This window comes from Bubalus kerabau, chromosome 16 (assembly GCF_029407905.1).
Source record: "Bubalus kerabau isolate K-KA32 ecotype Philippines breed swamp buffalo chromosome 16, PCC_UOA_SB_1v2, whole genome shotgun sequence".
Classification (NCBI taxonomy): Eukaryota; Metazoa; Chordata; class Mammalia; order Artiodactyla; family Bovidae; genus Bubalus; species Bubalus kerabau.
Window position 1 is genome coordinate 67,885,673 of NC_073639.1, and position 24,988 is coordinate 67,910,660.

General features: G+C 42.7%; 1 protein-coding gene across 1 annotated transcript in view; it reads right to left on the reverse strand.

The window, feature by feature from the left end:
- MYO1H (myosin IH) overlaps positions 1 to 24,988 on the reverse strand; it is a 93,418-nt gene that overhangs the window by 33,873 nt on the left and 34,557 nt on the right. Inside the window, exons 5-8 of the mRNA XM_055550170.1 lie at positions 6,616 to 6,777; positions 5,726 to 5,841; positions 2,669 to 2,867; positions 687 to 767 (exon numbers count right to left, since the gene is read on the reverse strand). Of these exons, the coding sequence (XP_055406145.1) occupies positions 687 to 767; positions 2,669 to 2,867; positions 5,726 to 5,841; positions 6,616 to 6,777 (558 nt within the window). The remainder of the gene's footprint in view (positions 1 to 686; positions 768 to 2,668; positions 2,868 to 5,725; positions 5,842 to 6,615; positions 6,778 to 24,988) is intronic.

The window sequence follows — 24,988 nt, forward strand, 5'->3', positions numbered from 1 at the left end:
AAGACCCTGTCATGTAAGTCTGCCAACTCATGGCATAAAGTCATGTACGCCTAAGCAATAGATTGTTTACTCTGGAATCTTTTCAAGCTTTGTAAGAAATGGCATCTCACTGACATGTAGTACACTCTCATGACCTGTCTAGGTTGCATGCAGCTGGCATTCACATGTTCTTGCTGCCATAAAACGTCTCATCGTGTGAGCACCCCACAGTTGGGCCCTTCTCCTGTTGATGGGCATCCAATCCTGGCCAGATATGTTGGTTCTTTCCAGTCCCTTTACCTTCATGAGCAGCACTGCTGAGGCCATGCTTACCCATCTACAGGAATATTTCCAGGAGTGGAATGGCTCCACCTTAGATCATGTGATTTCAGCACCCCAACATGATACACTGTTTTCCAAATGGGTTTGACCAACGTACACCCTTGCCACCAGCTGTGTGTTGGAACTCATGATCCACGTCTTTGCCAACATCTGGTCTCACCAGACTTCTTCATTTTTGCCCACATACTCATATGATCTGTCATCATGGTCTTCATTGGCATTTCCTAAAACTATTGCAAACCCTAAATTTTTCAACTATTTGAGCCAAGAAGAAACCCTTCCTCTCTTAAGGTGCCTTGAGTTGACTTTCTGTTGCTCTCAAGTTAAGGGGTCCCCGGGAAGCGGTAATAGGAACGTCAGTGTACCTTAAAGTCGAATTGTATGTCCATGTATTTTCCAAATCTGCTGGAGTTGTCATTCCGGAGTGTTTTGGCATTTCCAAAAGCCTTGGAATACAAAGGGAGGGGACACTGAACCCATCTGTCATTCGCTGACACTGAAGCTCTCCTGTTCATAGAATTCCTGACCCTGAATGACAAGCTCATTGGAGGAGAGAAAGGGGAGCCAGGAATGGAAGCCACTTTATCTGCTAAGAAGAAATCACTATTTACAGAGTATTTGATGCCAAATATTGGGGTTGGACACAGAGAAAAGAAGGGAAAAATATCTTCTCTCTAGAATCCATTCTAGGAATAGATTAGAAATGGCCTAAGGAGAAGTTGGGGCTTCCCTAGTGGCTCAGTGGTAAAGAATCTGCTTGCAATGCAGGAGTCACAGGAGATGCACGTTCGGTCCCTGAGTCTGGAAGATCCTTTGGAGGAGGGCATGGCAACCCACTCCAGTATTCTTGCCTGGAGAATCCCATGGACAGAGGAGACTGGTGGGTCGCAAAGAGTCGGACACGACTGTAGCAACTGTATTGACTTAGCACGCACGCAAGGAGAGCTAGGTAGGACCCTCGGCCCTGGCTGTTCTAGAAGGCATCACTGCTGGCCCCCATCTGCAGACATCTTCCTAAAATATAGATGTAAACTGTTCAGCCCAAAGGTCTACTGGGAAAATCCCTTCAACCATAAATGCCTTTTACACAAAAAGCAACAAAAACACAGGAGAAAATAACATATTCAAAATCATCCAACAAGTCAGAGAATTATAGTAGTAAAAATAATAATCAAGATGATTTTAATTAATAAAAATATTAATGAATAATAGAGTATTATTTTTAGCACTTACTAATTCTGCTGTGTGCTTTTTATGCATGATGGTTTAGTTACTAAGTTGTGTCCGACTCTTGCGACCCCATGGACTGTAGCCGGCCAGGCTCCTCTGTCCATGGGATTCTCCAGGCAACAATACTGGAGTGGTTGCCATTTCCTTCTCCATTGGATCTTCCCAACCCAGGGATCGAGCCTGGGTCTCCTGCACTGCAGGCAGATTCTTTACCCACTGAGCTACAAATCACATTTTTTTTTTTTTTTTTGCATTTGTCTTGTTTAATCTTCAAAACCTCCTAAGAGGCAGGTACTATGAATAGGCCCACTTTCCAGATGGGGAACTGGCTCCAGGATATGAATGATATGAAGAAGCTTGCTGGTATGTGATCACCCTGGGCTTAGTCTCCATGCCTGCTGGGCTTCAGGGTCACACCCTTCATCATGATACAGTAAGTCCCCTACATCCAAACAAGCTCTGTTCTGAAAGCATGTTTGTAAGCCCAACGAAGTTAGCCTAGGTACCCAACCAACACAATTAACTGTATACTAATAGTATAGTAAGTCCCCTATGTACGAACCTTCGAGGTGTGAGCTTTCAAAGATGCAAACACGCGTTTGCTGTCCAGTCGAGTGAGTTAGTGCGCGTCTCAACTGCAGCCTGCCCTCCATCTCCTGTTGCTGATGATCCTTCAGCTCTACCATGTCCCACCTCCTCTCCCCTCACCAGTCAGTACCTCTTCCTGCCTGTTCACTCGATGCCAGCCCCCGGATGCCAGCTGCTGTACTACTGTCCTTTTCAAGGTACCGTACTATAAGCCTAGAGATGTTTATTTATTTTTTATGTATAATTTGTGTGAAAAGCATTATAAGCCTATTATAGCACAGTGCTGTATAGCTGATTGTGTTAGTTGGGTACCTAGGCAAACTTTGTTGGACTTATAAACAAATTGGACTTAGGAACACTCTATCAGATTGCAATTTGTTCATGTATAAGGGACCAATTGTACTACCCATGTAATCTGTTCTCTTAACTCCCAGACCTGCCCATTTTGACCGACCCACCCAAGCAAAGGCTCTTCTTACTTAGTGACTTCCCTGGAACTCCCCTTTCTAGGTCCTTAAAGATCACTTACCTCCAGCACGGGGTTGGAGAACAGCAGTCTGTCACGGGCTATCTGCAGTGACTCGGTCATCGGGCAGGTCACTGCAAAATACTGGAGGATCTTCTTGGAGGCCTCTGTTTTCCCTGCCCCGCTCTCTCCAGAAATGAGGATGAAGTGGTTATTTAGCTCAGAGCACATCATGCGGTAAGCGTTGTCAGCTATGGCATAGCTGGAGAAGGAGTGAGAGAGAAACGGAAGGAGTAGGGCCTTCCCTGGCGGTCCAGTGGCTGAGACTCTGAGAGCCCAATGCAGGGGGCCCGGGTTGGATCCCTGGCCAGGGAACTAGATCCCACATGCCGCAACTAACGGTTCAGGCTGCAACTAAAGATCTCACGTAGCTGCAATAAAGACCAGGCAATTTTTTAAAAGAAGGAGTGGAAATGACTATAACACTACTTCCCTTGGCTCTGATGCCCATCAGAGCAGAAGGACAAACTACCCGGACTCTCAGAAGCCACATCCAGACTGTGGCACCAGGCACTTAGCTCAGAGAGCTAGCAAATCTTCACCATTACCCACTAGATGGCAAACCTCTAATGTGTATTCGTCACTCAGTTGTGTCCGACTCTCTGCCACCCCATGGACTGTAGCCCGCCAGGCTCCTCTGTCCATGGGATTCTCCAGGCAAGAACACTGGAGTGGGGTGCCATTGCCTTCTCCAGGGGATCTTCCTGACCCAGGGATGGAATCTGGGTCTCGTGCATTGCAGGTGGATTCTTTACCATCTGAGCCACCAGGGAAGCCCCCAAACTCTAATAGTAGAAAAGTTAAAGTGAAGACTTGGGGCAGGAATAAAAAAGTTTTTCAGAATTTACCAATTAAAAAAATCAATATTTCTTATTAGAATAATCTACGTACTAAATTACATCTCCAAGAGATGTTCTATTAAATGTAGGTGGAAATAATGTAACAGATATAAGAGCTCATTTTTTTCCTTCAAAACCTAAAATACTAAATATATAGAGATAGGAAACAAAAAAATATTAAAAACTTCTGTTTTAAAAACAGAAGTTTAGGGCACTATTATAGAGGCTTTAAATACAAGATCAGATACTACGATAAAGGCTTTACAAGATCAGAAACTGAAGCATGAAGGTTTCCCGGGGTATACTCTTAGGATGTGGCCGTTTGAAAGCTGAGTATTTCTGTAATCGCTAGTGGTGGTGAGGCAGAAAGATTTATAAATGCCTTGGGAGTGGAATAGGTGAATCATCAAGAAAAAGGAAGCAAGACCCTAAATAATAGCCCAAAAGTCAACCAAGGAGGAGAAGAGGGAAATTCAGCAAAGCCCGAGAGTCACATACAGACCAGGCCGAATATTGCTTTTCTTAACGGGTCTCCAGTCCTGGTAAGTTCCTAGTCACCGGCATTCTTCTCAGCTGCAGGATATTCAAGCACCAGTAGGTGGCACTATAGCAACCCACTTCCCAGAGAAGGTAACTCTAGCTACAGCTGTCATTCGAAGATTCTACTTTTCATTACAATTAAAATGAGATTTGATAATGATCTGCTGATGTTTTCTATTGTGTTGAAAGATTTATTTCAGAAGAAGGGAGTAATTTAAGTGAGGTACAGAATCTAATGAGCATGCATCAAGAATGTAGATGGATGGGTATATGAATGGATGGATGAGTGGGTGGATGGATGGATGGGTAGATACGTGGATGGATGGATGGATGGGGTGGATGACGGATGGGTGGATGGGTGTGTGGGTGAATGGGTGGATGAGTAGACAAGTGGATGGGTGGATAGTGGATGGATGGAAAGTGGATAGATGGATGGATGGATGGGGTGGATGACGGATGGGTGGATGGGTGTGTGGGTGAATGGGTGGATGAGTAGACAAGTGGATGATTAGGATTGGTAGATGGATGGATGAATGGGGTGGATGATGGATGGATGGATGGATGGGTAGATGGGTGGATGTGTAGGTGGATGGGTGGATGCGTGGACTAGTGGATGGATGGATGGATAGGTGGGTGGGTATGTGGGTGAGTGTGTGGGTGGATAGATGGATGAGTAGACAAGTGGATGGGTGGATAGTGGATGGATGGAAAGTGGATAGATGGATGGATGGATGGGGTGGATGACAGATGGGTGGATGGGTGTGTGGGTGAATGGGTGGATGAGTAGACAAGTGGATGATTAGGATTGGTAGATGGATGGATGAATGGGGTGGATGATGGATGGATGGATGGATGGGTAGATGGGTGGATGTGTAGGTGGATGGGTGGATGCGTGGACTAGTGGATGGATGGATGGATAGGTGGGTGGGTATGTGGGTGAGTGTGTGGGTGGATAGATGGATGAATAGACAAGTGGATGGGTGGATAGTGGATGGATGGAAAGTGGATAGATGGATGGATGGATGGGGTGGATGACAGATGGGTGGATGGGTGTGTGGGTGAATGGGTGGATGAGTAGACAAGTGGATGATTAGGATTGGTAGAGGGATGGATGAATGGGGCGGATGATGGATGGATGGATGGATGGGTAGATGGGTGGATGTGTAGGTGGATGGGTGGATGCGTAGACTAGTGGATGGATGGATGGATAGGTGGGTGGGTATGTGGGTGAGTGTGTGGGTGGATAGATGGATGAGTAGACAAGTGGATGGGTGGATAGTGGATGGATGGAAAGTGGATAGATGGATGGATGGATGGATGGGGTGGATGACGGATGGGTGGATGGGTGTGTGGGTGAATGGGTGGATGAGTAGACAAGTGGATGATTAGGATTGGTAGATGGATGGATGAATGGGGTGGATGATGGATGGGTGGATGGATAGGTGGGTGGGTATGTGGGTGAGTGTGTGGGTGGATAGATGGATGAGTAGACAAGTGGATGGGTGGATAGTGGATGGATGGAAAGTGGATAGATGGATGGATGGATGGGGTGGATGATGGATGGGTGGATGGATGGGTAGGTGGGTGGGTAATAGGTGGACATATGTGGTGAAGCGGGGGGAGGAAAGAGAGGCAGAAAGAGAAAAATACTTCTATTGCTGATGCCATGGCTGCTACTTACACATGCGGTGGCAGTTCAAAGAAGCTGAGCCCTCGATAAAGCTCCATGTGGCTCAGAGTATAGATTCCCAGCTCTTGGTATGGGTTCACAGACACAAGGAGGGTCCCAATATACGTCTAGAGGAACAGACCAAAGCACTAGTGAGGAATTCCAGGGTGCAAACGGCTCTGGCAAAAGACCATCATGTGCTATGACCCCCATGTGCCCCTTCAGTACCGGGGATACAACACAATAAATAAGTCAGGTTGTGTGTGTGGGGGGGGATGTCTCCACTGTCATGGAACCTAGCTGGCACGGACAGACAAACAACCGAGTGATCAAGACGGCCCCACTTAGTGTGTTAAGAAAGGCCTGGTTCTGCTGGCAGCCGCCTTGCCACCATGCAGAGAGGCTGCTGCAGAAGGAAACTGTGGCAAAAGAAAGCAGAGGTATGGGAAAGAGTCCTCAAGACATCATCCTAGACCCTAGAGCTCTGCTTCTGGACCCTGAAGTTACATAGGTTGACAGATTCTCTCTCAGGGCTTAGGCTGACTTTAGGTGGGTCTCCAGCACTGGCAGCCGGAAAGGTCTGAATACAAAGGATCACCGTACACCCGCCGGTGGTTCCTGGACACGCCCCCTCTGATGGTTAGCCTAGAGTGATACCGTTCACAGCCATCAAGACTAGAGACCGGGAGACTTCCCTGGCGGTCCGGTGGCTACAACTCCACCCTCCCCATGCAGGGGGCCCAGGTTTGATCCCCGGTCGGGGAACTAGATCCTACATGCTGTAACTAATATCCAGTGCAGCTAAACATATTAAATAAATTAAAAAAAAATTTTTTTTAAGGCCAAGGACCAGAAGGGAACCACCACTCTAGGAAAAACAGCTGAGAAATGAGTTACGCTACATAGATGAGGTTCTCGCTGAAACGCTTGCGGAGGTTGTCCAGAAAAGCAGATTCACTGGTGTATGCGTCCAGCAGCACAAAATCCTGCACCCCAACCTTGTCCCGGGCGGTCAGCGCGCCTTCCACGTGCAGACGGATGTGCTTGCGACTCACTTCTTCTTTCTACGGAAAACACAACCTTCCTCAGCAACTCACTTATCGTGTCATGTTTATCGCGTGTCTAGTATGGAAATAGCAAGATCCCAGACCCTGGGGATAGCTGAGAGCAGAGATTACATTCTGCTTTCTTCATTAAGCATTTATGATCTGGTTAGGGATCCAAGTAATGACAGGAAAAGCAGTCACTATAGTACCAGCAGCGCTGCCAGGGACTCAGCGTTCACTGCTTCAGCATGACACTAACCGTTTGACAAGTATTATCTCTATTGATCCTCATTCCGACCCTATGACGTGCTATTATCATGCCCATTAGACTTCATCAAACATAAACCTTCTCATCAGAAGACGCTGTTAAGAAATAAATCAGCCAGCCACAGGCTGGCAAAAAAATATTCTTGAGTTATATACCTGCAACGAACTTGTATCTAGAATAAAATACTCAGCTTGGTTAAAAGAAAAAATAAAAACTCAGACCTAACAGAAACTGGGCAAAAGACTTCACAAATGAAGATGGACAGATGGTCAATAAGCACGTAGAAAAGTCCTCAACGTCATTAGTCATCAGAGAAATGTACCCTTAGAATCACAATGAGGTGCCACCAGAAGAGTTCAAATGAAAAAGACAACATCGGATATTCTCCAGGATGTAAAACGATAGAACTTTCACACGTTGCTGGCAGGAAGATCAACCGGACGAATCACTGGGGAAAGGTCTGGCAGTTTCTAATGAAGTTAACCAAGCCCCTACCCTTTGATGCAGCAGTTCCATTCTGAAGTATTTACACAAGAGGAATGTAGACATAGGTCCACAAAAAGACTGGAACATGAAGGTTTACATCAAGTTTATTCACGATGGCCCCAAACTGGAAACAATCCAAGTTCCTATCAACCAGAGCGCAGAAGTGGAGCATCTACACAATAGAATGGGTGCAGCAGCAAAAGAGAAACGACAGGTGTGCACAAGGACACAGACATTGTGCCGAGCAAAAGAGCTCACACACAAAAGACTGCATGCTGCATGATTCCATTTATATGGCATTCTAGGACAAGCAAAGCTAATCTACAGTGAAAATCACAACTGTTGCCTGGTTATGGGGGATGGGGACATTTCCGGAGTGATAGAAACATTCTCTAACTTGGTGCAGTTAGGAGTTACCCGGGTGTATCTATTTGTCAAGATAAATGGCTACAGTGTTGTGCATTTTGATACATGTAAATTCTGTTTTGAAAAGAACCATAAAAATAATCAAAGGGGGTGGGGTGGAGGATCGAGAGTGGATGGAGGTGAAGATGATAACAGAATGGCAGAATGCTCTTAATTGTTGAAGCTGGGTGATGGGTATAGAAGGGATTTATTATTCTCTCCTGTTTATGTTGTTGTTGTCCAGTCGTGTCCCTGACTCTCTGTGACCCCATGGCCTGCAGCACGCCAGTGTGTATGTGTGAAATTTTCCATAATGAGAAGTTTTAAAAAACTGGATTACCACCAGGTGTCTCCCTACTCTAGCCAAATGAAGCCAGAAGGCGTAATCATGATAATAAGGAGTAATCAAAGGATAAAAACGATGCATTTAGATCAAATAATTTCTGGAGGATCCCCTGGAGTAGGAAATGGTAACCTGCTCCAGTATTCTTGCCTGGGAAATCCCATGGACACAGAAGCCTGGTGGGTTACAGTCCATGGGGCCACAGAGAGTCAGACATGGCTAAGAGACTGAGTACACACACATTCTAGTAGATTACAAATATTCCCATTAAAAAAATTTGTTTTTATAACAGAGGCATAGTGATAAGTATAGAAGGAGGAAAGGTAATAAAGAAATTCAAGGGTTTCAGCTTGACCAAAAAAAAAGATGATAAAGAGACTTATCAGTTCAGTTCAGTAGTTTAGATTAAGAGACGTATCAGTTCAGGTTAGTCGCTCAGTCGTGTTCAACTCTTTGTGATCCCATGGACTCCAGCACACCAACTCCCAAAGCTTGCTCAAACTTATGTCCATCGAGTTGGTGATGCCATCCAACCATCTCATCCTCTGTCGTCCCCTTCTGTCTTATAAGAGACTTATATTTTATAAGTATAGCATAGTGATGAAAGATGCAAAGACTTTGGAACATGAGTCTGTCAGGTTCAAATCTCATCTCTGTTGCCCCCGCGTAGTATAATCTTGGGAAAGTCTTAGGCTTTCCAAGGCCCTGTCTGTTTCTTGTCTGTAAAATGGAATCATAAGTGTAGCTACTTCATAGGATTATTGGTTTGAACAGGACCATGGAAAGCTCTTGGAACAGTGCCAGAGGCAGTATCAGCTCTGTGAGTTCTTGCTTCCGTCCCCATGACTATTAATAATTAGACTGTTAGAAACAGGATCATAACAAAGCAAAAAAGAAATCTGCTGGTGAGTAGTCAACAAGCCCCATATGAAACTGGGAGTGGGCTGGATTCTGAAGATCCCCCGAAGGAGGAAATGGCAACCCACTCCAGTATTCTTGTCTGGAGAATCCCATGGACAGAGGAGACTGGGGGGCTACAGTCCATGGGGTCACAAAGAGTCAGACATGACTGAGTGTGCACACTCTTCATTCTGCATTGGAGTCTGAAGTAATCTCTAGAGCTGCACCCACAAATATTACAGCAGTCCGATCTCTGCATGTGGAGGGTTGCAGAGATTAACAAAGCTTCTTTCTTATTCCAGTCCTGGAGAGGGGAGTTGCAACATGCTTACTGGAGTGAGTCCAGCCCTCAGCCCCTGGGCTTTATGTGACCCAAAGAGATTTGATAAAATCTCATAGATTAAAGAATGTGACAATGATTTTAACTTGCAATGGCCAAAGCACAGTGCTCCCATGTCAGCCTGGAGTTCTGTTTGTTGCAGTATTTCAGTACTAAAATCTGGATTTCTTTTATCTAGTTTATTTCGAAATATCTTTAGAAGGACATGGACAAGCTAGAGGGTCCTAATGATATTGACAAGAATGGTCAGAGAGATGAATACTGGAGCAGGAGAAAGGGTAATGAAGAAATTGAAGGGTTTCATCTTGACCAAAGAGACTTTATTGCTAAGAAAACATTAATACCATAAACAACCAACAAGAGGGAAATTAAAGAGTAAGAGATCTTTGCTATACCTAAGAAAGAATTCCATCTTTGGGGTGATAAAACTAGGAGATACTACTATGCAAACACAAAGAGCAGGGATCACAAACTCTGCTACCTAAAGGAAAGGTACTGGGACTGAGTCAAGCTGCAGGTAGCAGGGACTCACTCAGACTAGTGAGTGAATGGCCATCTACGTGCAGCCGCTGCTCAGAGTGAGCTGGTTGACACCAGGCAGGGATGTCCAGCTTGTGTTGCCAAACCCTCCAATGCTTCAAGAAAAGTTTTAAACACAGAATTTTATGGACAATTTGCTCTGTAGAATGCCCCACATTCTGGATTTTGTGGATTGCATTCTTACGGAGTCATGTAACATGTTTCTCTCTCTCATGCATTTTCTGAAAACTGCTAGTTTGCTCTAGAAGACTTATCAGATGCAGGACTGAGTCATTCCGGCAAAAAGATTTTATAGGCAGTACAATGGACTTCCAACAGAAGTACATAAGGTCTGGCTGATGTTTTAAGATGTCAGTGCTCTAATACACATGCCTAAATCCAGATTTTCTTAAGAGACTGCAAAGAATGGTAATATTCTAACTCTTTCACTTCTTTATTTATTAGCTGGAATCTTTCTATAAAGAGAAACTTTATCAACTATTTGGTTGCCCCAAGGTTCAGTTGGGGAGAAAAAAGGCAGGGTAAATGCTTGCTTTGCCTGTTTTCAGAATGAGTTGGTTCCATAGCATTTTTCAAAGGGGACGATGAGTTTTTAATATTATGAGGTTGCAGGTTTAACTGTATTTGATATATTTCATTCCATGGCAATTATTTATTCTTATTGAAGCTAAAATTGGCTTCCCTGATAGTTCAGTTGGTAAAGAATCCACCTGCAATGTGGGAGACCTGGGTTCAATTCCTGGGTTGGGAAGATCCCCTGAAGAAGGGAAAGGCTACCCACTCCAATATTCTGGCCTGGAGAATTCCATGGACTGTACAGTCCATGGGGTCGCAAAGAGTCAGACACGACTGAACAACTTTCACTTCACATGCTAAAATTATCCCACCTTTGGACAGTGGGGGAACCTTTTAAGTGGGCTCTTGAGTCCTTTGACATGACCTTAACAGTCTTTGATAGCTTTCCTTGCTTATCAAAATGCCAAGTTGCTTTTAGGTTTATTTTATGTGTTCTCAACCTGGACCTTGAATCTGCCGCAGGCGCTCCGATTTCTTTCAATGGGGAGGTGGTAGATACCACAATCAGACACTAGGGGTGCTCACTGTTTCTAAACCTTTTCATTAGAGACACCAAGAAAGTATTTTTTTTTAAATAAAATACATGAGTTTATTCTATCAATTTAAATACACAACTAAGGGGTTTGTACTTAAACTTACTTTACTTGTATCTCTTCCCCTTTCTCCTATGTAAAATTCCAGTTCAGCGACATAATTATTCATTGGCTTTATTCCACAAGTCACACAACAGTCTCAACACAGCAATACTAACACGATCATCAATATGATTACCAAAGAGCGTTTTAAATATTTTCTAAAGAGGTACTTCTCTATTTTTTGTTTTGTTTTATTCGGTTGTGCTACGGCATGTGGGATCTTAGTCCCCTGATCAAGGACCAAACCCTTGCTTCCTGCATTGGAAGTGCAGAGTCTTGGACAGCCAGGGAAGTCCAAAAGTTATTTGTCTTCAGGACACCCCCGGGTGGCACAGTGGAGAAGATTCTGCCTGCCAACGCAGGGGGCACAGATTTGATCCCTGGCCTGAGAAGATTCTACAGCCATGGAGCAACTAAGCCCATGCATCACAACTACTGAAGCCTGTGCGGCTAGAGCCTGCGCCCTGTGAAAAGAGAAGCCACTGCAACGAAGCCTGTGCACCGCAATGAGGAGTAGCTCCCACTCGCCGCAACCAGAGAAAACCCGCGCAGAGCAGCAAAGACCCAGAGCAGCCAAAAATAAGAAAACAAATAAAATAATTTAAAAAAGTATTTGTCTTCAGAGTACTTCCCTGGGTTTGTATAGGCACATTACTGTGCTTTAAGCTCCCTTTAAATAGTTGATTTCCATGTGACTATCTATACCAGCAATGAGATACTTATCTTGGTTCACTTTTATTGTTTTATTTGGGGAGACCGATTTTGAAATTTTATTTTATCATTATGTAAAATATACCTAATGATGCCAAAAACAAAATAAGGCATATTCAAAGATCTATCATACTTGTCCCTTCTACCCTATTACCTTCTTCCTGCTGTAAACAATCATTTCAAAAGCTCTAGAATACTAAAACTGGTTCCTTTTCTTAACTAGAAGCAAATACACATGAAGATTTGCTTTCCTCCTTTCTTAGGCATATGCTTGCAAACTCAAAATGCTGTTTTTCCACCAGCATTTTCACTGGGAAACCTATCCAGGAGATCCCTTCAGAGCTGTTTATAATGACATTCCTCATTCCTTTTCAGGGTTGCAAAGTACTCCATTGTATGTACACACTATACGGTTGACCCTTGAACAACACAGGTTTGAACTTTGTGGGTCCACTTATATGCAGTTTTTTTAAATAGTAAATGCTTTTCAGCAGGACTACAGACTCTGTGATTGGTTGACTCTGCAGAGGATCAACCCTAAGTTATAAATGGATTTTTGACTACACAGAAGGTCAGTACCCCAACCCCCCATGCTTTTCAAAGGTCAACTCTACGACAGTTTATTCAGGAAGTCCAATAGTAAAAGATCTTAACTAACCTCTGTCAGAAATTAACAGAAAACCATGGCAGAAAAATCAGTAGGACAGAGACAATCTAGGTAGAACAATTAGCTAACACAAGTGTAATATGACACCCAACAATCACACAGTATACGCTTTGCACACAGAGCATTTATAAAAATTGACCACAACCTAGGTCATAAAGCAAATCTCAGATTTCAATGGATTCAAATCATGCAAAGCTTAATCTTGATTAAGCCTCACTGAATCTGATCAGGTCAACACTTCAACAGAATAGAACTTTCTGAGATGATGAAAATATTCTGTAGCTTCCCTGTTCAATACAACAGCTATGAGCTATATGTGGCCTCTGAGCATGTGAAATATGATGGCATGGAGAAACTTAATTTTTAATTTAAATTAACTTAGATTTAAATAGCCACAGGTGGCTAGTGACTAGTGTTTAGGCTGCACAGGTCTGGAATCTAATTTCCAGTTCAAAGGAAAACAAAGAATGAGAAACACTTCAATAAAAACAGCACTTCCATCAGTAGTCACCTAAATTCAAACTAGGAAACTCTATGGGACAGACTATCTAGTTTCTTCATTATTTATTGAAGAACACTGCAAGAGAATCTACATATTAAAAGACATGAAACAGAAAGATGCAAATCAAAATCACAATAAGCCGTCACTTCATACCCACTAGGATGGCTACAATCAAAATGTCAGGCAATAGCAAGTGTTGGGGAGGAAACAGAAAAATTGGAATCTTCAGATATTGTTGATAGAGTAGAAAATGGTGCAGTCACTTTGGAAAACAGCCTAGCAGTTCCTCAACAGGTTAAATATAGACTTCCTATATGACCCAGCAGTTCTTCTCAGGTATATACCCAAGAGAAATGGAAATGTGTCCACACAAAAACTCAAACAGACATGTTCACAGCAGTGTTATTCATAATGGTCCCAAAGTGGAAACAACTCAAATGTCCATCAACTGATGAATGAGTAAACAAAATGCAGTGCACCCTTGGAATACGGAATGAAGCAGGGCAAAGACTAATAGAGTTTTGCCAAGAAAATGCACTGGTCATAACAAACACCCTCTTCCAACAACACAAGAGAAGACTCTATACATGGACATCACCAGATGGTCAACACCGAAATCAGATTGATTATATTCTTTGCAGCCAAAGATGGAGAAGCTCTATACAGTCAGCAAAAACAAGACCAGGAGCTGACTGTGGCTCAGACCATGAACTCCTTATTGCCAAATTCAGACTGAAATTGAAGAAAGTAGGGAAAACCACTAGACCATTCAGGTATGACCTAAATCAAATCCCTTATGATTATACAGTGGAAATGAGAAATAGATTTAAGGGCCTAGATCTGATAGATAGAGTGCCTGATGAACTATGGAATGAGGTTCGTGACATTGTACAGGAGACAGGGATCAAGACCATCCCCATGGAAAAGAAATGCAAAAAAGCAAAATGGCTGTCTGGGGAGGCCTTACAAATAGCTGTGAAAAGAAGAGAAGCAAAAAGCAAAGGAGAATAGGAAAGATATAAACATTTGAATGCAGAGTTCCAAAGAATAGCAAGAAAAGATAAGAAAGCCTTCCTCAGCAATCAATGCAAAGAAATAGAGGAAAACAACAGAATGGCAAAGACTAGGGATCTCTTCAAGAAAACCTGAGATACCAAAGGAACATTTTATGCAAAGATGGGCTAGATAAAGGACAGAAATGTTATGGACCTAACAAGAAGCAGAAGATATTAAGAAGAGATGGCAAGAATACACAGAAGAACTGTACAAAAAAGATCTTCATGACCCAGATAATCACAATGGTGTGATCACTGACCTAGAGTCAGACATCCTGGAATGTGAAGTCAAGTGGGCCTTAGAAAGCATCACTACGAACAAAGCTAGTGGAGGTGATGGAATTCCAGTTGAGCTATTCCAAATCCTGAAAGATGATGCTGTGAAAGTGCTGCACTCAATATGTCAGCAAATTTGGAAAACTCAGCAGTGGCCACAGGACTGGAAAAGGTCAGTTTTCATTCCAATCCCAAAGAAAGGCAATGCCAAAGAATGCTCAAACTACCGCACAATTGCACTCATCTCACACGCTAGTAAAGTAATGCTCAAAATTCTCCAAGCCAGGCTTCAGTAGTATGTGAATGGTGAACTTCCTGATGTTCAAGCTGGTTTTAGAAAAGGCAGAGGAACCAGAGATCAAATTGCCAACATCTGCTGGATCATAGAAAAAACAAGAGAGTTCCAGAAAAACATCCATTTCTGCTTTATTGACTATGCCGAAGCATTTGACTGTGTGGATCACAATAAACTGTGGAAAATTCTGAAAGAGATGGGAATACCAGACCACCTGACCTGCCTCTTGACAAATTTGTATGCAGGTCAGGAAGCAACAGTTAGAACTGGACATGGAACAACAGACTGGTTCCAAATAGGAAAAGGAGTTCGTCAAGGCTGTATATTGTCACCCTGTTTATTTAACTTATATGCAGAGTACATCATGAGAAATGCTGGACTGGAAGAAGCACAAGCTGGAATCAAGATTGCCAGGAGAAATATCAATAACCTCAGATATGCAGATGACACCACCCTTATGGCAGAAAGTGAAGAGGAACTCAAAAGCCTCTTGATGAAAGTGAAAGTGGAGAGTGAAAAAGTTGGCTTAAAGCTCAACATTCAGAAAATGAAGATCATGGCATCCGGTCCCACCACCTCATGGGAAATAGATGGGGAAACAGTGGAAACAGTGTCAGACTTTATTTTTCTGGGCTCCAAAATCACTACAGATGGTGACTGCAGCCATGAAATTAAAAGACGCTTACTCCTTGGAAGGAAAGTTATGACCAACCTAGATAGCATATTCAAAAGCAGAGACATTACTTTGCCAACAAAGGTTCGTCTAGTCAAGGCTATGGTTTTTCCTGTGGTCATGTATGGATGTGAGAGTTGGACTGTGAAGAAGGCTGAGCACCGCCGAAGAATGGATGCTTTTGAACTGTGGTGTTGGAGAAGACTCTTGAGAGTCCCTTGGACTGCAAGGAGATCCAACCAGTCCATTCTGAAGGAGATCAGCTCTGGAATTTCTTTGGAAGGAATGATGCTGAAGCTGAAACTCCAGTACTTTGGCCACCTCATGTGAAGAGTTGACTCATTGGAAAAGACTCTGATGCTGGGAGGGATTGGGGGCAGGAGGAGAAGGGGACGACAGAGAATGAGATGGCTGGATGGCATCACTGACTCGATGGACATGAGTCTCAGTGAACTCCGGGAGTTGGTGATGGACAGGGAGGCCTGGCGTGCTGTGATTTATGGGGTGGCAAAGAGTCGGACACGACTGAGCGACTGATCTGATCTGATACAGTGGAATATTAGTTGGCAATAAAAAGGAATGAAGTGGGACTTGCCTGGTGGTCCAGTGGTGGAGAATCTGCCTTCCGATGCAGGAGATGCATGCTTGATCCTTGGTTGGGGAATCAAGAACTCACATGCCACGGGGCTACAAAGTCCGCACACCTCAATGAAAGACCCTGCGTGTCACAACTAAGACGTGACACAGCCAAAAAGAAATAAATATTTTTAAAAACAATATATAAAAAAAGAAAGGAATGAAGTACTGATGCATATATGGGTCAACTTTGAAAACACTATGCTAAATGGAAGAAGCCAGTCACAACAGATCACGTATATGATTCCATTTATATGAAATGCCCAGAATAGGCAAATCTATAGTGATGGAAAGGTAGTTAGTGGTTACCAAGGGCAGGGGGGTTGAGAGAAAGTGAGAAGTAACTGCTATAGGATAAAATGTTTCTTTTTTTAAAATATGTATTTTATTTATTTTTGGCTGCTCAGCATGTGGGATCTTAGTTCCTGGACTAGGATCGAACCCATGCCCTCTGTAGTGAAAGTATGGAGTCTTAACCACTGGACTGCCAGGGAAGCCCCATTAAGGTCTCTTTTTAACAAGATGACAGTGTTTTAAAATTGATTTTGGTGATGGTTGCACAACTCTGAATATACTAACAAACTTGAGTTGTGTACTTCAGAGGGTGAATTTCCTGAATGGTATGTGAATTAGATTTCAAAACTGTCACAAAATCAAGATCTAAATGTGAAGGGCAAAACTATAAAGTTTTAGAAACAAATGTAAAAGTTATCTTCATGACCATGGGGTAGGGAAAAGTTTCTTCATAATTTATACAAAAGAATATCAATCATAAAGGGAAGTGATATGTTTGCTCACCAAGATCTTCTGTCCATGGGATTCTCCAGGCAAGCATACTGGAGTGGGTTGCCATTTCTTTCTCCAGGAGATCTTCCTGACTCAGGGATCAAACCTTGGTTTCCTGCATTTCAGGCAGACTCTTTACCATCTGAGCCACCAGGGAAACTCAACTATAAAGGGAATAACATGCAATCTTGACTGTATGAAAATGAGATTTTGTTTATCAAAAGATATTTAGAAAGTGAAAAGAAAAGGTACAGAGTGAAAAAATAATGCATAAAGAGAATTTGGGGCTTCCCTAGTGGGCTCAGATGGTACAGAATCTGCCTGCAATGCAGGAGACCCGCATTTGACACATGGGTTGGGAAGATCCCTGAAGGAGGACATGCCAATCCACTCCAGTATTCTTTTTTTTTTTTTCACTCCAGTATTCTTGCCTGGAGAATTCCATGGACAGAGGAGCATTACAGGTCCATGGGATTGCAAAGAGTCAGACATGACTGAGTGACTAACACACACACACAAAGAGAATTTAGGGATGAGTAAAAAAGAAACCCAACTGACTCAACGACTAGCAGGCATTTTGTTGAAGAATAAAATGGACAATAAAAATGTTTTAAATGCAAATTGTTACCCCAGTGGAATACAAATGCATACTTAACACATTGGTAAAAATTTTAAAACCTCATAGGACAGCAAAAATGTCAAGCGAGAGAAATTCCCAAACTCTGTGGATAGGAGTGTAAATTGGTATAGCTGCTTTGGAAAACAATTCAGCACAGCCTAGTAAACGTTGAGGACACATGCCCTGTAACCAAGCATCTTCATTCTTCTTGTTTATGTGCAGCGAGGGACAAACATGAGAAGCAGGCAGCAGCTACAACAGGCTTAGTTGCTCAGTCGTGTCCAACTCTTTTCGAACCCACTGACTGCAGCCCACCAAGCTCCTCTGTCCACGGGGATTCTCCAGGCAAGTATACTGGAGTGGGTTGCCATTTTCTTCTTTAGGGGATCTTCCCAACCCAGGGATCGAACCCAGGTCTCTCATATTACAGGTGGATTCTTTGTCATCTGAGCCACCAGGGAAAGCCTCAAAACAGGAAAAAACCTTAGGTTCTAAAAATAATAAAATACATGGCTATCACTACCACATAATGCTATAATCACATCAAACAGTTATTCAGAGCTTTACAGAGCACCACGCACTGCCTTAAGTACTTTCCATATATGACTTCATTTGAAACCTTTCAACAACCCTATAAGGTAATAGATATTTTACTCCCATTTTTCAGATGTGAAAACTGAGGCTCAGAGAGGTTAAATAGCTTGCCACAAGGATAGTAGAGTTGACAGAGATTCAAATCTAAACCATTTATATTCAAATCTAAACCATCCATGCTCTTTTTGACACATTCCAGGACACAAAACAAGATTTCAAGAAATGGAAATACATTTCAGATCCTGGAAAAGGAGATTCAAAGATGTTTAATTTAACTATTATGTTGTGCGCAGTTGTGAAAGTGAATGAAGGAAAATTAGGCTCATCAACATGACTTGATTTCAAATAAACAACATTGTTCAAAGAAAAGCAAATCACATAAGAATATACACATACGTATGCAGTTTCTTTCTATTTTAACCAAGGTCCCAAACAAGCAAAATTAAGCAATATGCTGCTTGAGGATATATTCCAAGTGATTCAACTACCAGGAAAACAAAGGATTGTACTTATCTAACACTGGGTAAAAACATATAGTTATTATTCTTTAGGTTATACATATATGTTCTTCTTCATGTATGTTATTTTGCAATAAAAGTACTAAAAAAACTGGGCCAACCTCACTTAGGTATAGCAATACCAAATTCCTCAATAAGTGATTAGTAAACAGAATTCAATATAACAATAAAGGGATAGTAAAATGTGACCAAGTGGGATTTATTCCAGGAAGGCATATTAGAAAATCTATTAATAATAGACTTATCATATCAGTTGATCAAGAGTGGAAAATTACACATCTCATAGATTCTGAAATGGCATCTGATAAAGTTCAACTGTCTTGATAATCACACTTATCAAAAACAACAGAAACCAAAACAAATTCCAGAAGGATCAAAGGTTGAAACATCAAAAAAGAAAATTATAAAATATTAGAAGAAAATACAGGTGAAGAGAGGAATGCCTTTTTAAGTATGATACAAAATTCAGAAGCCAGAGAAGAAAACACTGATCAATTCAACTACAAAGAAAAATGTCAGGCTAGGAAGAGCATCATAAGCAGAGTCAAAAGATAAAAACATTTTGGGGAAAAAAAAAAGTGCAATTCACATATCAGACAAATGACTCATTTTCCTTAATATATAAAGAGCTTCCATAAATCAATAAGAAAAAGTTCAACACCCCTCAACATGCATCACATCAAAAGTGGACAAGGGATATAAACAACAATTCACAGAAATGAATATGAAAATTTGTCTTTTAAACATTAGAGAAAGATACTCAACCTCACTCCAAAGAGAAATGCTATTAAAATACATTGCTGCTGCTGCTGCTTCTAAGTCGCTTCAGTCTTGTCCGACTCTGTGCGACCCCATATAAGCAGCCCACCAGGCTCCCCCATCCCTGGGATTCTCCAGGCAAGAACACTGGAGTGGGTTGCCATTTCCTTCTCCAATGCATGAAAGTGAAATGTGAAAGTGAAGTCGTTCAGTCGTGTCTGACTCTTTGCGACACCATGGACTGCAGCCAACCAGGCTCCTCCATCCATGGGATTTTCCAGGCAAGAGGACTGGAGTGGGGTGCCATTGCCTTCTCCGTAAAATACATTGAGATGCCACTAAAATACCATTTCTCATTTTTGGCAATCTGATAGGTAGTTTGAGAACACAGTCCTCATGAGAGTGTGGCAAATGATTACTTGCATCTATTACAGGTGAGAGAACATGTATATTGTAGAACATCTATGAAATGTAATTTGATAATATATTTTAAAAACCAAGTACACATTCTTTTATGTAATAATTTCACTTATAGATATTTAATCTATTATATACAATCTCACAAAGCTAAAATTCAAATATTCACCAATAAGGAAACAGGTAACGCAGCACAATGGAACTCTACAGAGGTACAGATTCTTCTCAATAGATCGCTGCCATATAATGTGAGGTCGTAATATTTCTTTAACAGATTTTTTGTGAGGATATGAGGTAGCACCAAATAAATGGTAGTTTGTCCTCCAGAAGTAGTAGATGATAAAAATAACAATGAATGTAGTAATATTGGGTTGGCCAGAAAGGTCATTTGGGTTTTTCTGTAATATCTTATGGAAAAACCCAAATAAATCTTTTGGCCAACCCAATAATAGTGAGAACTAAGTTTACAGCCAGTTAGGGACCCAGCTGGGATTCAACACACACCTGTCACTCCAAATTCACTCTTCTCTCTCTACTCAATTTAGCCTCTTGCAGAGCAAATAAGCGCTTCTCCATGTTGGTTTCAATGCTCCACTATGGTGCTTCATCTCTTTTGTATATAACAGGTTAGAAGAGGTTTATCTGCATTTGAGTGAGAACCACAGATTTGTCCTGCATTTGGAACTTCTGATTCTGTGGCAATGAAATTGGAACCTTGAATAGATTTGCTCATCCTACTTCAACCACAAAATAAACCCATTAGCTACAATGGTCTCAAAGTCAGTTCTAGGGCTGCTTCAAAGATCCCTATGCAGTTAGACTTGATAGGTACAAAAGGGGACCCCCAAACTTCTCCAAACCTGTCCCTATCCTGGACAGATTATACTTTGGCTAAAAACTCGCTATGGATCCCTTTGCCTTGGGTTCACTTGTGTCTAAAGATGATGGGCACAGGTTTCGGAAGTTTTGGTGAAAAGAAGTGAACTGACAAGACCTGGCTTATGTGGACAGTTGCAAAAAACAAAGGATTTCTACACTGAGAAGTTTGCAACAACTAACCATGCCCCTCCCTTACCTTGCCTTTATACCTGCTTTGTTGAAACCTTTCAAGGACTTTGGGGGGCACGAGCCACCTGTCTTCTTGCATACCCCTGCAATAAACCTTTCTCTGCTCCGAACTCCAAGGTTTCTGGTTTGTTTGGCTTCCCTCTGCATTACCTAGGTTTGATAACAGTAACATAATGGATAGAATTTTAATAAATCCAGAAGAAAAAAGATGATCTTTTGACTCAAACTGGAGCTCAAATTGTAAACCGTACGGTTTTTGAGCAAGCTCCAGGAAATGGTGAAGCAGAGGGAAACCTGCTGTGCTGTAGTCCGGCGGGTCACAGAGAGTCAGACCCGACTGGGCGACTGAACAACAACAAGGCCCTTTCAACAAATCTCACGATCGCTAGGTCCCTTCCCTCCATCAACTAAATAACAAGGCCACACCTGCAGGTTCCCCAACAATTGCTTGGTGACTTGTAGCTCGTGGGTAAAAGCTCTCATTTTTTGCTGACAGGATTACAACGCCTTTGGTGGCCAAAGAGTAAAGGCCGTTGGGTCTGTTTTCTCTTTCCAAACTTAAACCGGAAGCAGTCGGCTCTATGCAAAAGACAATCATGAATGAATCTGGTCACTCCACGTTTCAGCTGTGACTTTTGCCGTGTCCAAGTCCTGCCTTTTTCAAGATGCACGACAAAGCCTTTTGGCTTGTTCTCAGGTGTAGGATCTGAAGAGTGATGTATCAGGTTTGCTAGTTCTTTTCTCCAATTTACATGAACACACAACTATGCCATCTCTGTACCACCATCTAGATGCTTCCGCTTTGTGAAACTAGTCTGATTTTTTTGAGAAGTATAATTTTTATTTGCATAGCAAATGATTTTTTTTTTTAAAGTCTTTAAAATCCTGGGCTGGGGGAGGGGTGGTGCACTCCCTGGTGGTGAAGTGGTAAAGAATCCATCTGCCAATGCAAGACATGCAAGAGAGGTGGGTTCGATCCCTGGGTCGAGAAGATCGCCTGGAAAGGAAAATGGCAACCTACTCCAGTATTCTTGCCTGGAGAATTTCACGGACAGAGGAGCCTGGCCGGCTACAGTCCATGGGGTCACAAAGAGTCAAACCTGACTGAGTGACTAACGCTTTGACTTTCACACTTTGGTGAGTATGAAGGGAGTTGAATGAAAGAGGCAACCAAGATGGTGGTTGCATGGGTGTGAGCTTTATGATAATTCATCAAACCGCACATTTATTTGGGCTTCCCTGTGGGTGCGGTGGTAAAGAACCCACGTGCCAATGCAGGAGATGTGGGTTCAATCCCTGGCTCAGGAATATCCCCAGGAGAAGGAAATGGCAGCCCACTCCAGTATTCTTGCCTGAGAAATCCCATGGACAGAAGAGCCTGGTGGGCTACAGTCCACAGGGTCACAAAGAGTCCAACATGACTGAGTGACTGAGCATGCATGCACACACTTTTATTTATACATTTTTCAGTGTGTGGGCTATAGCCCACAGTTAAAAACCTTTTGAAAACATCATATCTTAATTGTTTCCTCTCAAGATAAAGACTGTAGGGCAGCAGTGGCTCTGAGGAAATCCACGTTTATTTTTCACTTATTTGCTATAAAATCAGAGCTGAGGAAGCTGAGTCACTGAAAGCCTTGCTTCAGTGAAAGTTAGGTAGACTTGTGGAGACAGCAGGTAAACAGGATAAGCCAAGAGAAAGACTGGGAGGATGGAAGTTATGTTCACGTGTCGGAAGGAAGATCAACATTCTGTCGCAGCTTTTAAAAGTATTGATTCTTGCATCTTTTTCTCCTCTAACACAGAATCCTATGGCTGCTTCTCATGCCTAAAGCTTAAAAACCAATGAGGATTTCAGGCAGTCTTGTAAGCAAGACCCACTTCTGCCAACATCTTTAATTCACAGACGAGAAATGCTTAGCTTTTTGTTGTTGTTAGTACAATACTTCCATACAATTAATCTCATGGAAAAAAGTTGAGACTGTGGATGTTTTTGGCTACATCCATGAAGACCAAAGAGACTTTTTCCAGGGAACAAACACATTCACCCTCCACTCCATGAAGGTAGATGACCCAAGACTTTGGAATGTTCCACCTTCCAGGAACATTTTACCTATGAGCATTAGACATTCACAGCTATTTTTGCCTTCGTCTCCCTAACATTCATATTAGGAAAATTCCAGGGAGAGAGAGAGAAGACCCTGGCTACAGCGGTTGTCTCAGTGGCAACAAAGCAGTATTGAAACTCTGAAGTTGACATCTCCACACCAATTCAAGCAGCACAGAAACTCCTGTTAGCTTTGTCATAAACCGATTAGAGCTGGTACACAGACCTAAGGATCTCAATGCTTCGACACTGAACAGCCACTCAGACCCCAACAGTTTCCCCAGTAAAAACCCACTGGGAGATTCTCAGTAAGTTCACCACAATGCACCATCTGAGATACTCTTCAGTCTCATAATCATCCCCACACACACTCAGGAAAAAATAAAATAATATTTAGTCCAGAGGAAGTGGCAACCACCCATGCCTGGGACCTTCTGCTTGTCTGTATGAAACACGCTCGGAGAGTCTGGTAAAGGCGGACCGTCCGGCTGCTGCTGGAGCAGGACGAGGGGGTGGGGGTGGGGAGAGCCTCTACCCTTTCCCAAATCAAAAGGGGGGAAAGTAAGTGAGAAAATCTCCGGAGTTCAAACATTCCTTTAAACCCCACAACTTTAAATACTAAATGTGTTTCATGGCTGCCATCTTGAAAAACATTAGTTTGCCAAAGGCGGCCTTTGATTCCCATTTGGGATGGAAACGCTGGCAGATAATCCATTGAAACAGGTCCTGCACAAAGGCCCTTTTGCAACAATCGTGGTGCTTGTGAAGGACAACATTTTTGTGCCCATAATAAAACATTTTAATGCGCTACAATCCATTACACATATAGTCCTCCATTTCCTTTCAGTAATTATTCATTAGAAAACATTTAACGTCACTGTGGATTTCACACCGGGCAGTCTGGACACAAAGAACAAGAGATGGCCCATTTATAAGGGGCTGGGGTCTTCTTTTCTAATCTGAGAAACTCCGAGGAGGTGGGGCCCGCAGGACACAACAGGCCGGCTAAATTGTGCGGTTAACGGTCAAAGCCCCCCTGCCTACTTTGACACTCATTTAAAGATGACGGGGAACAAAAGAGATTTGTTCTGTGCAAACCTTTCTTGTTACGCAGTCTACATTGGGCTCCGTGCATGAAACCCGCCCGAGATTTTATTCCACCTGCCAGCTCCCTGCCGCCTTCCTCGACTCTCTCCTCTGCTACTTGGCTTTCTCCCACTTTAACACAAAGAGACAGGTAAAGAATATCTGTAAAAGCGGCCCATTCAGCATGTCAGCTTTCATAATACAATTGCCTGTCAGGTCCCCGAGGAGCTATGAGGCGCTCAAACGTCTGGGTTCAGGCCAGAAATCCAGCCCGCACTTCTGCTGGTTTAGCCGGGCAGCTCCCGGTCACCTCCCACCCTCCCGTAGTGGAGGGCCATCTCCCGGGGCACAGACACTAAAAACCATCTTGAATAACAACAGTCTGAAACATTTGCTCCATCAGCGAGAGACCACATGCCCACTCCCTATGGGCTGCATGTATATTCCTTTCGTGCCTATGTTAAAAAAAATGTTAACTGAAAACTCAGACCCAGGGATCTAGAGTCATCGGGAAAGTTGGGGAATATTTATCTTATAGCCATTTTTTTAAAAAAGATATGCGACAGAATAAAATAGTTTAACAGCAGAGGATTCTTCCCTAAGGTAGTGGGGAAAGATCCTATCTTGAGAGTCTAAGCAGATTAAGATGTATGGGCATATGTACAAATCTAAAAACCTCTAGTTCCATTTGGACTCTGCAAACTGCATGAAGACTATATATCACCTAGTGATGCTTCCAGAATATACTGATGAGAAACCAGTGAGGACAAATAGGCTTGGCTTTTCTAGAGTCTCAAAAATGATTCATGTCACTGTATGGCTCTTTTTATTGCTGTTTGCATGTTATACCTGCTTTTTATCATTATCCCGATGGGTTAGAGGAAACTGCCTCTGGTTGCAGAGTCAAACGGCAAGCATATGCCAGAGAAAATCAGTGGGTACTTAAAAGAGAAAGCAAGATTCACAA